The sequence below is a fragment of the Serpula lacrymans genome (assembly GCF_000218685.1).
Source record: "Serpula lacrymans var. lacrymans S7.9 unplaced genomic scaffold SERLAscaffold_8, whole genome shotgun sequence".
Lineage (NCBI taxonomy): Eukaryota > Fungi > Basidiomycota > Agaricomycetes > Boletales > Serpulaceae > Serpula > Serpula lacrymans.
This window is the reverse complement of record NW_006763297.1, coordinates 62,407-78,210: the sequence shown is the minus strand read 5'-3', so window position 1 is coordinate 78,210 and position 15,804 is coordinate 62,407. Positions and strand designations below refer to the sequence as shown.

At 45.0% G+C, this 15,804-nt stretch overlaps 4 protein-coding genes across 4 annotated transcripts; 2 read left to right on the top strand and 2 right to left on the bottom strand.

The window, feature by feature from the left end:
• Positions 1 to 6,170: 6,170 nt before the first annotated feature.
• SERLADRAFT_391261 (uncharacterized protein) lies at positions 6,171 to 6,620 on the bottom strand (the record flags this gene model as incomplete). Its single annotated transcript, XM_007319075.1, has 1 exon — positions 6,171 to 6,620. A coding segment is annotated over one exon (329 nt), but the record flags the coding sequence as incomplete, so codon positions are not given.
• Positions 6,621 to 8,059: 1,439 nt separating this feature from the next.
• On the bottom strand, positions 8,060 to 9,155 carry SERLADRAFT_469224 (uncharacterized protein; the record flags this gene model as incomplete). Its single annotated transcript, XM_007319074.1, has 4 exons — positions 8,060 to 8,632; positions 8,701 to 8,725; positions 8,776 to 8,946; positions 9,013 to 9,155. Coding segments are annotated over 4 exons (535 nt in total), but the record flags the coding sequence as incomplete, so codon positions are not given.
• A 794-nt stretch (positions 9,156 to 9,949) lies between these two features.
• Positions 9,950 to 10,884, top strand: SERLADRAFT_469222 (uncharacterized protein; the record flags this gene model as incomplete). The annotated part of the gene is made up of 2 exons (XM_007319073.1): positions 9,950 to 10,453; positions 10,618 to 10,884. Coding segments are annotated over 2 exons (303 nt in total), but the record flags the coding sequence as incomplete, so codon positions are not given.
• A 1,249-nt stretch (positions 10,885 to 12,133) lies between these two features.
• Positions 12,134 to 12,970, top strand: SERLADRAFT_391257 (uncharacterized protein; the record flags this gene model as incomplete). Its single annotated transcript, XM_007319072.1, has 2 exons — positions 12,134 to 12,241; positions 12,291 to 12,970. 2 exons carry the CDS (start codon positions 12,211 to 12,213, stop codon positions 12,902 to 12,904), a joined length of 645 nt encoding a protein of 214 aa, XP_007319134.1.
• Positions 12,971 to 15,804: the final 2,834 nt, after the last annotated feature.

Here is a 15,804-nt window from a genome sequence, read left to right as displayed (position 1 = left end):
TTAGACAAGTGGAGACATTATCTCGTTGACGCAAAAGAGGTGTTTGAGATCTGGACAGACCACCAGAATCTCCTATATTACAAACAACCTCAAAAGCTCAACAGACGACAAGCTAGATGGGTTATGGAATTGAGCAACTACCACTTTACGCTCCACCACATTCCAGGAACAAAACACATCAAAGCAGATCTTCTCTCGAGACGAGCAGACCATGAAAGGGGGGTGGATGACAATGAAGACGTAATCGTTCTAAAAGCAGAACATTTCCGTATGATGATTTCACACAATGAAAGACAACGCATGGCAGAGCAATCAGCCGATGCAGTGGAATTGTACAAATGGATTTGCAAAAGAATGATGAACGTAGATGAAGTAGCGCGGAAGATGATAGAGAAAGGAGAAGACAGAGAGAAAGGAATTTGGATGGAGGATGAGATGTTGATCTTCAAAGGGAGGATCTATATTCCCAAAGACGGGAAATTACGAGAACATATCATTAAAGAAAACCATGATTCCACGGTAGCAGGACACCCCGGACAGTATAAAACCAAAGAACTGGTAACTAGATGGTATTGGTGGCCGTACTTGGACAGAGATATCCGGAAGTACATAGAAGGCTGTGAAACGTGTCAACGCACTAAGATTAACCATCAAAAGAAAGCGGCACCGTTACACCCAAATGAAATCCCAACCAGACCATGGGAAATCATTACCACAGACCTAATCGGACCATTACCGGAATCTCTCGGTTATAACATGATACTCGTAGTGGTAGATAGATTCTCGAAGATGATAAAAGTCATGCCGACTTATGACAAAGTGACGTCGGAAGGAGTAGCCAGATTATTTAGAGACAATGTCTTTAGAAATCATGGCATACCAGAGAAGATCATCTCAGATAGGGGACCGCAATACGTCTCCAATTTCATGAAAGATCTCTACAAACTCCTCGGGATAAAAGGAAATCCCTCGACCGCTTATCACCCACAGACAGACGGACAAACGGAACGAATTAACCAAGAGATAGAACAGTATCTCAGAATATTCGTAAACCATAAACAAACGGATTGGGCAGAATGGCTACCATTAGCGGAATTTTCATACAACAACAAATCACACTCCGCAACTGGTTATAGCCCCTTCTTCCTAAATTCCGGACAACATCCGAAAGTCGCGAAGGGAATTAGAAGTACGGTGAAGACGGAAAGTGCGGAAGAGTTTGTGAAGAGGATGGAAGAGACGAGGAAAGAAGCAGAAAAATCGCTGGTAAAAGCAGCAGAAAACATGAAAAAACAGTACGATAAAGGGAAAAGAGAGGCTATCCTTTACAAAGAAGGCGACAAGGTATATGTTGAAGCAGAACATATTACTACCGATAGACCTGCAAAAAAACTCGACGATAAAAGACACGGACCCTTTTCCATCGAAAAGAAAATGGGCGAAGGAGCCTATAAGCTGAAACTTCCCGGACGATGGAAGAACATACATCCGGTTTTTAACGAGAAACTGCTAACACCATTCAGAGAACCCGAATTCGAAACACAGAAAAAACCAAAAACCGCACCACCGGTGATAGTGGACGGAATTAAAGAATACGAAGTAGAAGAGGTTCTAGACTCACGATTGAAACGTGGGAAACTAGAATACTTAGTACATTGGAAAGACTTTCCTAAAGAGGATCGCACATGGGAAACCGAGTCAAACCTGAAACATTCATCGAAACTTGTAAAACAGTTTCATAACAAAAACCCTAGTGCACCTCGAAGGATAGAATTTACTTTAAACTATCAAACCTTCAAAAACTTTACTATTCCAACTAGAATTCGAAAATCACTATACAATTGGGAAACGGGCAAACTAGACTCTCACTTTCGGGACGAAAGTCCTAAGGAGGGGGTAATGTCACGATCGTACCCATCTGACTCAGCTTTCTTATCTAATCGAGAGATAGAGACTCTTGTTTCACCTTATCTAATCTCTCTCTGATCTAATCTTATCAAGTATCACGTGATCTATTAGTAATACACATTACCAATCAGCCTCACTACATACACATGTTAGTTACCAATACGCTACGTCATACCTCACCGTAGCCTCATGCTCTTTCCTATATAACTAGCACGATATCCATGTACATACCCCAGTTGTAGATTTACTCTTTTATACTTGCTTGTCTGAACACTTGTTGAGATTTAAGTCCTACGCTGCTCGGGTCACCGGCATACAGCTAGGGTCTTTACAGCACCCTTTGTTGCCATCTTCGGTTAAAACATTCAAAAGCAAAGGCCATAAGTGCTTGCCCCATTTCCCAAGGTCATCTGAATGGAGTTTGTCATACGCTATGGATTTGTAAGGGTTGGAGAATTTCATAGACCAGAAAAGATTCTGTGTAATTAAGTTGAGTAGACATGAATTAAAAAGAAAACGATTGGTGTACCACTGTTGCATGCAATCCGTGGTCTTGTAATATTTTCTGGGCCTCGCTTTTTGTTGGTGCCCAAATAGAGTCAATATAAACTTGACAAACTTGCCTCATAGTCTCAGTTGATCTTGCCTCAAATATTTGATGGATCTTGTGTCAGTCGTTATGGTGAACCAAGCATGTTGGACATGGATAATTGGCAAGAGCTGCTCGAGTAGTTGTAATGGCACAGCCTTCCTCACGGTTGACACACTTGATGGGAATGCCAGGATGTATAACCCTGTGAACCTTGTCTCCGCATGACATAGCCTCACCGGTGTCGATGATGAGAACTGTTGTTAGAAAACCACACACAAAAACAAACTAACACACAATCCTCCCAGATTCCACGGAACTTGTTTATGGGCTTTGCCTCCTAGAACAGTGGGTGCTCTGGTTGTTCGTGGGGTGGTATATATGAGGATCCTTCAAAGTAAAACCCAGCGATGTATGAGTGTGGGTTTTGAGGAGGAGGGATAGTTGAATTGATAGAAGATAGGGGCTTAGTGACGAGTATAGATGAGCACTACCTTGCTAATTGTAGCACAAGGTAGGTTTGAGAACAACAATATGTCGAGGTTCCCAGTGATAGCAGGCTCCTGATGCACAAACTATAGTGCTCAGAAGGACTCTAATCGAAAGGGATGACAATGACTTCAAAAGTGGGAAGTGACGATGACAGCAGTTGACAGTGGTAGAAGTGGGAAGTGTTGTGACCACACTGGATCACAAGTAGCAGAGTAGTGAACTTGAGAGTAGAGAAGAAGTCTGGATTGGAGTTCTTGTTCCTTTTTACAAGGTAAAATACAGGGGTTTATATAGTAAAAGAAAAGTAGGCTATGCACAGTATAGCTGTGCAAAAAGAATGAGAAAGAACATGAAGGAAGGAATGTACGCTGATGAATCCAGCGTAGGTAGTACAGGATAAGATTGTCAAAAAAAGGAAAAGAAAGGGATAGAACAATGAATGCTGTGAGTAATGTCACAGGTTTGTACAGCCATAAAGTAAAGTCCAATAGCAAAAAGAGAGCAGGAAAATCATGATGTCATGGGAAGATGCAGTAAAAAAAGGGCAAGGCAAAACACTATCAGTATCAACACAGTTCCTTTATTGTCAGTCAGGCATTCTAAAAAATATGTGTCCATAAAAATGATTCAAAAATCAAAATAATTGCACTGTAAATGAATGTTCTGCTGAAGAAAAAGAAACTGGAGCCACCGGTCCACCACCTAGTCCAAATCCGACAGTTCCATGGCCTTACCAATGGACTGGTTGTGTTGGACCACCTGATCAAACGAGGGAGGGAGAGGAGTAGTTCCAATTTGGAACAAGTGAGTCCCAGGCAGCGTGTGATAGGTGTAGCTGTAGCGAAGACAATGGACAAAAGATAAGTGTACCCAAGTGAGTGGGACAGCGATGAACATGGGCGACGCAAGGGGATGAACCTTCTCCAGCTCAAAAACTACCCACCCACGCTCCAACCAGGCAAGACGAGCGACCGATGTTTTGATAGTATATGATGGCAGATCGACATCATAAAGATGGACCTGTTGCCCTATTTGAACCGGCCGCCGGGGCTTTGCTGATATCAGCAGTGGCACGTGGTAGTCAACGGATTGGCGACGGAAGCGGATAGGAAGTGGTGACATCAGAAATGGTGGGGGTGCAAATAAGATGAGGAGGAGGAGGGTGGAGGTGACGGAAAAGTGGATTAGAATGGGGATCCAGAAACGACCATCAGGTGAGAATAAAAAGGAGAGGAAGGGGCCCATGGTGGGGCTAGGCAAAGGAAGGGGAGTAAGGGAAACGACAAAAGCGAGGGCGCGATGCAATGTGTAGCCAGTGGCGACGCAAAAATTTGCCGAAATGCCGAAACGCGGAAAGTACCGGATGGAAAAGCAAAGGTGAGCGTGACTGGATTGCCTAATAGAGGTGGTGCTGATCAGCCACAAGTTCGAAAAGGGCAATATTAATTACTATTCCACGTGGCACTGTGCCTGTGTGGCGCAAAGGCAAGTCTTTTTGAATATTCACTTCGTTATTGACACCTGTCCATGCTACCAATCAACTTTGGTGCATGACACCGTTTTACTCCTCAACGAAAACCTTTGAACTTACCTCTCAAAGTCCTCTACTCGCTATATTTACTAGCGTCTGTCGACCTCAAGCTCATCGAACCCATTACTCCCTGCAAGTGCAGAAGGAGACAGGTTTCGTTTTTGTTATAGTTTATCATTGCCTCACACGAAGGGGGGGTTCACGCCAAATGGTCTTACTTTGGTGCAGACCTTATTTACAAGATATTGACTCATCATATATTGAATTAGGTAAGCAAGGGAGACTAACAAAATGGCGACGAGCGGTCCCAGGTGTGCTCGAAGACAATTTCGGCTAGTAACTGAAATTCAACCCAGTGATCTGGCTGGGTACGAGCCTAAGTGTGAGTCCTAAATAGTGAATAGTGGCGGAGATCAAATACTATACAGTCGGAGTGTAAATAATGCGGATCGCAAACACAATATGTTACAGAAAAGGAAGTAATTATATAAAAAAGGAAGAACACAGCATTACTAATCAGAAATTTAATTTACCTCATTTTGCAGAGCAATCGACAGAGCGATGGCCGTTTGCTACCCACAGAACCCTCCTCACCTCAACTAACGTTTAGAGTCGGGGACACGTGACTTGTATCCTCGTCTTATATACTCGCTAGTTCTTTCGTTCGTTTTCCCCTTCAGTTGATTATGATCTACTGAAGGGTATGTTACAGTTCTTCTTTACTATTCATACATTCATTATAGTGCTGATAGAACCTAGTTTTAACATGGTGGAGGCTTGAAGAGCACGTAGGCCAAGATGCAGGTTCAATGGACCGATCCATCACAATCAGTATGGTCTTATAGTTATCATTTCTATGAGTGTGGGGAGTACCCATTGGATGTTAGAAATTACATTTATTGCGCTCAAAGATGCTTTTTGGACCAGCGAAAGTGACCTAGGTTTGGAGGATGGGTATCGATTGGGGTACCAATACTATCCTAATCTACTACCTGATGCAAAAAATTGTTTTCCCTATCAATGCAAATCCTTGTATTACCTTTCGAGAAACCCATCTTTTTCTCTTCCTTTCTCTTCCGGGAACTAAAAACTGTGGGGTTTGTTCGTCATGGGAAGGACCTAGTGACGCAGATGTAGGGCTTTCATGGGATGTGTGGGCTCGAGCGACCTTAATCCAGTGTCACCCGGCAAGTCCAATGCAGCGACATCCTGTCCCAGGGGGAGTTCTGGTATTGCCTCTCCTTTATCCACAGATGTACATTGGATCATCTGTTCTTCATTATTGTCTACTGCGATGCTAGCGCAACGCAGCACAGTATGTCCTGACGTCAAATCGAGTACAATATTCTTCTGCTGAGCAAGTAAAGAGACCACCCTCTCCCATCCACAACGCACTGCACAGTCCAGTGGCGATTCACCATTTTCATCTTGTAGGTTCACCTGAATGTCGTATCTAGAAAGTAAGTGTTCCACGAGAAACTCGCTTCCTCATTCCACAGCTATGTGCAGGAGTGTCTTCCCCCGTTCGTTTCTCCAGTTGACGTGGATGTCGTGTCGTGTAAGCAAATGCATGATGATTGCCTCTTCCTCTGATTTTACGCTGTTGTCCACATTGCCTTGAGAATCATCACTGTATGAACACAGTTACTTCTAGAGCCCCCATCACTAAGTGTGCTTACTGTTGATTATCACCAACAACCACGCTGATGTCTTGGTTTATGGAAGAGCCAACGGGTGAAACTAGATTATGTCCGCAAAATGCCCGATCAGCTGCAGCCCATAGTGGTGGTATACTACTCCACTCTGGGATCGCGTTCACGTCGATATCGTGGCAAGCCAATAATAATTTCACTGACTTTTCGTCGCCATACCAGGCCGCCAGAGACAAGGGTGTTTTATCCTTGCAGCTAACACGGAAGTTTACCGATGTCCACCGTGCGAGGAACAAGTGCGCTAATCCCCTCAGATAAGGGTAGTACCGGAATATAAGTGCCATACAGATGTCGAATTCAAGCGGGCCCAGCACAACATCTTCCCTTGAGAGTAGCAGCCGAACAACCTCCTCGTTTGCCATCCCGCATATGAAAGTGGTGTCCGACCATTGGCATCCTTCGAGTTGACATCCACGTCCTGCCTTGCCAAGAACAATTCAACAACTTCCTTTTCCCCATTCCCAGCTACAAGTGAAAGGGGTGTCCGACCATCTCCAACCGTCAAATCTACATCCACATCCTGCCTTGCCAACAATAATTTAACGATATCCGTGTCCCCTTGACTAGCTGCAACTGAGAGGGGTGTCCAATCTTCAAAACCCTCCGAGTTGGGGTTCACGTCCTGTCTTGCCAACAATAATTTAACGGTATCCGTGTGCCCTGCACCAGTTGCAGCTGAGAGGGGCGTCAAACCTACACCACTGTCATCCCTAAAGTTAACATCCAAGTCCTGTCTTGCCAACAATAATTTCACGATATCCGCCCTCCCGTCGCAAGCTGCAGTTAAGAGGGGTGTTTGACCTTCTGTATCCGTCGAATTTACATCCATGTCACTTCTCGTTAAGAGCAGTTTCGCGACTTCCCAAAGCCCGTTATGGGCTGCGATCGAGAGGGACGTCAGGCCATCCTCGTCTTTTGGATTGACGTCATGGCCTCGATCGAGCAGTAGTTGTGTTACCGCTACATGCCCTTCTTCTACAGCGATGTGCAGTGGTGTATCACCACGCCGTTTCGTTGGTCTACGATATCGCCATTTTTCAACCGATAATCCATGGTTAGAGCTAGACCGAAATAGGCACAAAAATGCAACGCTGAACCCCCATCCAAAAAAAACCCCACGAGATCCAGTATCCTTTCAACTCTCTCGCCACAACCTAAAAAACCCTGTATCATCGCCTGATCTGTCTCCTCGACAGACCCACGCGCGTGATTTCCCAAATATCGTCTGGCATAAGATACAAACTCCATAGCTTCCAAACTGTGGGCACGCGGCAGGGACAAGACTCCCAGGCACATCCTGGTGATTTCTGCATGAGGATTTGCGAAAGGCCACCCTTCATATTTTTCAAAGTGTTCCTGTGCAGTGTAATCTTATGGAACATCTAGTGAGCATCCGCCATGTATTAAATTATGAGCCAAGACACTCACGAACGAACCGAAACACACGATCACCCGAATACGTTACTACTGTATCAATAATAACCAGACCAGCGCATATATCCATTATGGTGGTTTCATCCACCAGGTCATCGTTATTGATCTCGGAGAGATCACTTGAAAAGGCTATACCTTCTCGAAGTTGCCGTGTTTCCAGAGGTTCGAAGGCATTGGCTATCAACATGATGGTCTTCAAAGCGAGCAATCGACGCTCCTCGTCCAATTGGCCAATCCTTTCCATTGTTTCATTGTACGCATCATCCATCCCCTTTGGCAGATGGTTGAGAGCGTCCAACACGCCACGAGGTGTGATCTTGCGGGATAAAGAGTCCAGATGCAAACGACATAGTAGAAACCTTAGACAACCTTGTAAAACGAAATGGACAGCACATCCCCTGCGCTTTTTCTGGAAGACACTCAAGAACTTTTTGTTTTACATGTGCATGTTTATCCAGGAGTCTGCTCAACTGTGTAAGGTGGCTCCCTGAACGAATACGGCCTTCGATATATTTGCATATGTCGTCATGACGTGCACGGATATCCATACGTTGGTTGCCACGAAGAGCTGCTCCGATAATTGGAATGTCACGAGAGGTTACCAATAAGCTGGCTCCAATTGCTTGGAGACTAGTGAGAAGCTCAGCACGACTGTCGTCCTCGGATACCTCGTCCAAAGCGTCGACAACGATGAAAACTCGAGAGAACTCGAAGAATTCCTTCTTTAACGTATTGCAAACCTCGGATAGAGTTGGTCTGACTTTCTTTACTCAATGAGACTTGTATTCAGTTTTGACGCGCTCGAAGGTAGGGGTGAAATCTTGAACGAGTTGCTTCAAGAGGCTTGCCACAAGATTATAGACTGTCTGTGTTGATTGGTCTTTGTGATTGCAATAGAAATAGAGCACTGCGACATTATCATTATCGCGATTGTGTTGCTTGGCCAGATGATCGATGATGTAAGAACTAAAAAGTAAAAAGTAGCGATAACGAGTCAAGATAGACTGAGGTCACTTAGGACCTAGTAGACTTACGCAAGAACGGTCTTCCCAGCTCCAGCTGGTTCCTTATCAATATGTGAACTTAGACCATGATTGTGATGTACTTACGAATCCCAGGGCACCAAAGTGTTTTCACATCTCCTGTTTTCCATTCCTTGAACCTCTCGTCATCGAGCACCCAATTTCCTGTTCCCTCTTGTCGAATTTCATTGACATTGCTCTGCCGTTGAGGGAAGTTGAGAGGAGATAGCCACTCCGCGAGATTTTCGCGTGCGTTAGCTGGAAAATTATATGTATTAGACTATAATGTAAGATAGACTCGGCGAAAAGAGACATGATTCGCACCTAAGTCTTGATGGTATTGGTTTATGTTATTTATTTGATTTCCATGGATCTCATTGTTTACTTGGCGGCCATTGCCATGAACATAGTTGAAGTGACTGTTGTGAGCGTCGACAGTCTGGGATTGCGCCACACCATCGACACCCAAGGTCGAGGACCCTGGAATACTCATGTTATCTAAGTGATACTTGGATTGACGCCCTGGCACGCGCAAAGATGACGAGGCTATGATACCGGGCTGCCCAACTTGCACAGGTCAATCTAACGAACACTTCAGGAAAAGCTGAAATCTTCCATTGGCTCGTAATCCATCTATAACCGTATCGTGACATGGCATCCCAGCAGAGCGCTAGCACAGATGCCAGCTACTGAATATGTATGTCCTTTCCTTCCCCGTTTTCTGTGCCCGTCGCATCACTGACCCTACACACTCTCGCAGATACGCTATCCAAATCATCTGCTGAATATATGGGAAGCTAGCCCGCTCTGCCCGCAGTCATACACCCGCTGGTCCCCTCATTATCCCGATCCTGCAAACTGAAATATCGCCGATTTACATCCCAACAGGCAAACACGCTACAACTTCGCCTCCGTCATCTAGAATATAGCCTGGCGATCGGCTTCGTATTCTCTACTTACGAAATTGCAAGTTACAACAATGTTTATGAAGCCTCTTTAGTCCCAAAGGCCGTGAACAGGCTGGTGAAGAGAAGGCGAGAAAAAATCGAGCTCGAAAGCTGCGATGCAGGAGGCCAGCCGCAAAAAATGGTGAGTCTGGTCCTTATTTGAGTAAAGCCGGCGCGTAAATATGATCGTGATGTTGAAAACTCATTGGGTTCGATGTGAGTGGAGCGGTACTTGAGCCTCACCTGGCCTCGCAAATGAAGAGATACCGATATGTCAAAAGGGTTACCTACGCAGAATCGTCAACAACAGAATAACAACAAGCAGAAGATCACATGAGACCTACCATCAATCCTCGACAAGCCTTGGTGAATGGACGACGCCGACGAGAATGGAAAAAACGTCCAATACTCCTTCTGATTACTAGGCTACAAGACTCGAACCTGTGGTGTCAAAACTTCAATAATTGTTACGAGGCAAACCATGAACTTTCCATTCGAAGGCAAGAACTTAAACACAGAGTAAGTGCCACCATATGTGTTCTGCGCGTTTGTGGGGGATTCATCTATACTACATCTAATTGAAGCTTTGGGACTCTAATAGTCAGTGCTGGAATGTTACAACCAGATTTGGAAGTCGTGGCGACCTTGCGGATATAGCCGGAAAGGACTGGTTCGAAGGTTCAGAGTTGCCACAATTCTTAGGAACGAGATGGAAGTGGTATATAACGTCTGCTGATATATCATCTAGATTGCATAGGTCATCCTTGTCTGTAGCTGGGGAAATGTTATTTTCAGAAAGTCAATCTCCAGAAGATTCCGTGAGTAACTCCCAGGTCTATTTAAACGGCTCTAATTTATTCTCCTTCTTACAACAAATTCCCAATCTCGCATCTAAACCTACAATTCTCTCAAACCTCTCAATAAATAAATGTCTAACTTGAACCCTACTACCCCGACGCGTATTGCTTCCGCAAAAGCGCAGTCTACGTCTACGCCGCAGAACAACGGTTGCGCAAGCAATCACTTTCACGACACAAAACCCACGCAAGATGACTACAAGCCATATATTTCACAGGATATCTCCAATACGAGGAGTATATCGTTTGCAAAATTCTTGGAGTACGTCTTAGGTGTTGCAACAAACTGGCCGGAATGCAATACGAAGGTTGTCAGAGATTTATGCAAGGACGTACACTACACGCAGCTATTGAAGATGTATGGTGAAGAAATGAAGAATGAAACCGATAGATATGTTCCCTTCATAAAATTGGTTGAGCGGGCATTGTCGCATTTCTATTTCGATGGCGACAAATCCAATGTTACATTCCGTCGAAATGATCCCATACTTATTTCAGGATCCCGTTCTTCGCGAAAGCCAGACGTTGTCATGGTCCACACCGATGCCACGGCCAACTATTCTGATGAGCGACCAAAATCCTTTCCATTTTGCTGGTCAGAACTGCTCTGTTTCTTCGAGTTCAAAATGGAAAACAAAAAGCTGAACAGTTTACCTGCTGACGCAGCCTGGTCCAGATTCATTCCAATTCTGCAGAACGATGATTCTCCTCTCCGCGACAATATGACTCCAAATGCAACGACTATATTGCAAGCTGGTGGTTTGTCAGCCCTTGAGGATATAGCTCCCCAATCTGACCTCCGAGCGGCGACGATGGGGTCCGTGACTGCACAGACAGCGGCTGAAACTGCCTCCCTCGCGGTCCCTCCCAACCCTGGAAAGAGGCCTGCCACATCGGAGGGCAGGGACAGTAGCAAGTCCAAAAGGTCGAAGCCACCTGCGGCACCTCCCCGGACTATCACTAGGAAACTTCCTACTGGGAAATTAGATACCTTGGTACAATGTGGAAGTTATGCCCTCGAGCTCTTGTCACGCGGTGGATTCAGAGACTATGTCATCAGCGCGCTGATAGTGGACCAATTCATTTACCTCCTCTTCTATGACAGGTCTATCATTGTCATGTCGGAGCCTCTTAACTTCATGCATGAGCATGCCCAGTTTTTATCCATGTTGTACGGCCTCGTGCAACTTGGAAGTACGGACTGGGGTCACAACCAAATATTCGGAAAAAACCTCGGGTACAATAATCCAGCTCAAGCGGAGTCAAAGAGACGCATGGTTTCCAAAACCACTTTTTCTGGCAAGGTTATTCATCTTAAAGATGGCTCGCGCCTCAAGTTATCCAACACGCTGTATCAGCAGCACTGCCTCATCGGACGAGGTACATTAGTGGTCCAAGCTTCTGCGGATCCGGGTTCTCCTGTCATTCTCAAACAACCTGTAGGCCGGGTGTTGATCGTGAAGTTTAGTTTTCCTGCTCAATCACGACAATCCGAGTCAAAAATCTTGAATCATATATATGAACGCAGTGAAAACTTGGACCCCTCCATCCTTGCATATTTACCTAACATGATACACGCGGAAGACTTCGATCAGGCTATAATTACCCCTCAGAAGGGTATTGAGGAGTATTTCAAGACGGACTACGAGCCTCGACAGCTGAGAATCCTCGTTCAGGAGGGGCTTTTTAAGATTACCAGTGTGAAGGATCAAATGCTCATGGCAACCATTTTTTACGATATTTTCAAAGGTAGGTACCACATTCATGTTGCACTCCACTCTTCTGACATTTTATGTAGCTATCAGGTGGCTGTTTGAAAAGGCCGGGACACTGCATCGTGATATTAGCTACTCAAATGTGATGTACCGTTCTCGGAACGGAACAATCTGCGGAGTCCTTAACGACTTTGACTTGGCAAGTACCAAAACACAATCTAAACCTACATCGAAGCAACGCACAGGCACCAAGCCCTACATGACCATAGATCTACTCTATGGTGATGATCCGGAGCATTTGTATCGACATGACCTGGAGTCTCTTCTCTATGTCATGATTCGGCATGCAGGCCGTTTCGACGACCAAGGTCATGTGGTGGAAAACCCTCTCTTCCAAGAATGGGACGAAGAAGGGACAAGGCAACTATATAAGACGAAACATACATTCATAACGTCTACGCCGAAATGGGACGAATACCTGACTGGCCGGTATTTGGCAGCATTCGGACCATGCTTTTTCCATCTGCACCTGATGTTTCGCAAAGGCTTCGGCTCTCGTGATGATGCACAAGCAACACATACCTTCCATAGCACTCCTTGTGCTTGTGCTCCATTTGACGAGTTAACCCTGGGTGATAACGTAACTTTTGATAAATATGACGATATCCTTAGCAAACTAGTATCGCAGTCAAAGTAGGGGTGCTTCCGATAAATGATCTAATGTAAATACTTGTTCCATTTAAAGCTACTTTTGACTTTGTAATTAGCTGATTGGCCATGTTCTTGCAATTTTCTTTGTCAAATAAACTAACTAATAAAACTAAGTGAAACTCAGCCGCTGCCCGAGAGGCTATAGAAACGACTTTATTATTTACCTAAGTGAAACTACAATAGATGTTAGTTTAAGGTGATCTCTAATAAATGTAATGTAACATACCTCAGCCGCTGCCCGAGAGGCTATAGAAATGACTGAGGTATTCCTATACTAAACCCCCTACTACTTATAGTCGGAGGTGCTACTTGCTACAGTATAATGACTCCTAGGAGTACAATTGTGCTCCTAGGAGAACAATGGTTACTCCATGGAGTGGTGGCTATGCTCCATGGAGAACAATGGCTGCTTTGGCAGAGACCGGGTTTATCTGGTTTTGTCACTCCCACTCAAGTGCAACCGTAGTCCCATAGCTTTAGAGAATTTCCAGTGTTTTTCGTGAGTGAGGGGTTTAGTGAGAATGTCTGCAACCATATCTCCTGTAGGAATGTATCTGATTACTGCCTCTCCCTTTGATACTAAGTCATCTCGGATGAAATGATATTTGTGTTGAATATGTTTTATGCGAGCACGGAACTGCGGATCTCGTGTAAGAATGATAGCTGCTTGATTGTTACAGTGCAATGTTGTAGGTCCATTTTGAGCATGTCCAATTTCTTCAAAAAATGTCCGAAGCCATGCAAGGTGTTGTCCAGCATTGCTCAATCCAATGTACTCTGACTCCGTGGAGGATAAAGCGACCATGCTTTGTCTTTTGCTTGTCCAGGAGATTGCTCCTCGGATGGTGATAAAGACAAACCCTGATGGTGATCGAGATGTGTCTGGGTCTCCAGACCAATCTGCATCTGAATATCCATAGAAATCCATGTCCATGGAGACATCTGTGCCATCATATCGTAGTTCCATGTCCCTGGTTGCTTTCAGATATCGGAGGACACATTTTGCAGCTTCCCAGTGATGGCTCCTTGGAGCTGAGCTATGCCTGCTTAGTATTCCAACGATGTAGGCAATGTCTGGGCGGGTTCCAAGCATGGCATACATGAGGGAGCCTACAATTGAGAGGTATGACACTTGACGCTGTCGATGATGAGAACTGCAGTTAGAAAACCACACACAAAACAAACTAACACACAATCCTCCCAGATTCCACGGAACTTGTTTATGGGCTTTGCCTCCTAGAACAGTGGAGTGGTCTGGTTGTTCGTGGGGTGGTACGTATAAAGATCCTTCAAAGTAAAACCCAGAGGTGTATGAGTGTGGGTTTTGAGGAGGAGGGATAGTTGAATTTATAGAAAGATAGGGGCTTTGTGGCGAGTATAGACGAGCACTACCTTGCTAATGGTAGCACAAGGTAGGTTTGAGAACAACAAGGATGACAAGGTGACGAGGTTCCCAGTGATAGCAGGCTCCTGACGCACAAACTGTAGTGCTCAGAAGGACTCTAATCGAAGGGGATGACAATCACTTTCAAAAGTGATGAGTGGCAATGACAGCAGTTAACAGTGGTAGAAGTGGTAAGTGTTGTGACCACACTGGATCACAAGTAGCAGAGTAGTGAACTTGAGAGTAGAGAAGAAGTCTAGATTGGATTTCTTGTTTTTCTTACAAGGTAAAATACAGGGGTTTATATAGTAAAAGAAAAGTAGGCTATGCACAGTATAGCTGTGCAAAAAGAATGAGAAAGAATATGAAGGAAGGAATGTACGCTGACAAATCCTGCATAGGTAGTACAGGATAAGATTGTCAAAATAAGGAAAAGAAAGGGATAGAACAATAAATGCTGTGAGTAATATCACAGGTTTGTACAGCCATAAAGTAAAGTCCAATAGCAAAAGGAGAGCAGGAAAATCATGATGTCATGGGAAGATGCAGTAAAAAAAGGGCAAGGCAAAACACTATCAGTATCAACACAGTTCCTTTATTGTCAGTCAGGCATTCTAAAAAAATATGTGTCCATAAAAATGATTCAAAAATCAAAAATAATCACACTGTAAATGAATGTTCTGCTGAAGAAAAAGAAACTGGAGCCACCGGTCCACCACCTAGTCCAAATCCAACAGTTCCATGGCCTTACCAATGGACTGGTTGTGTTGGACCACCTGATCAAACGAGGGAGGGAGAGGAGTAGTTCCAATTTGGAACAAGTGAGTCCCAGGCAGCGTGTGGTAGGTGTAGCTGTAGCGAAGACGATGGACAAATGATAAGTGTACCCAAGTGAATGGGACAGCGATGAACATGGGCGACGCAAGGGGATGAACCTTCTCCAGCTCAAAAACTACCCACCCACGCTCCAACCAGGCAAGACGAACGACCGACGTTTTGATAGTATATGATGGCAGATCGACGTCATGAAGATGGACCTGTTGCCCTATTTGGACCGGCCGCCGGGGCTTTGCTGATATCAGCAGTGGCACGTGGTAGTCAACGGATCAGCGACGGAAGCGGATAGGAAGTGGTGACATCAGAAATGGTGGGGGAGAAAAGAAGATGAGGAGGAGGAGGGTGGAGGTGACGAGGAGGTGAACTAAAATGGGGACCCAGAAACGACCGTCGGGTGAGAATAAAAAGGAGAGGAAGGGGCCCATGGTGGGGCTAGGCAAAGGAAGGGGAGTAAGGGAAACGACAAAAGCGAGGGCGCAATGCAATGTGTAGCCAGTGGCGACACGAAAATTTGCCAAAATGCCGAAATGTGGAAAGTACCGGATGGAAAAGCAAAGGTGAGCGTGACTGAATTACCTAATAGAGGTGGTGCTGATCAGCCACAAGTTCAAAAAGGGCAATATTAATTACTATTCCATGTGGCACTATGCCTGTGTGCGCAAAGA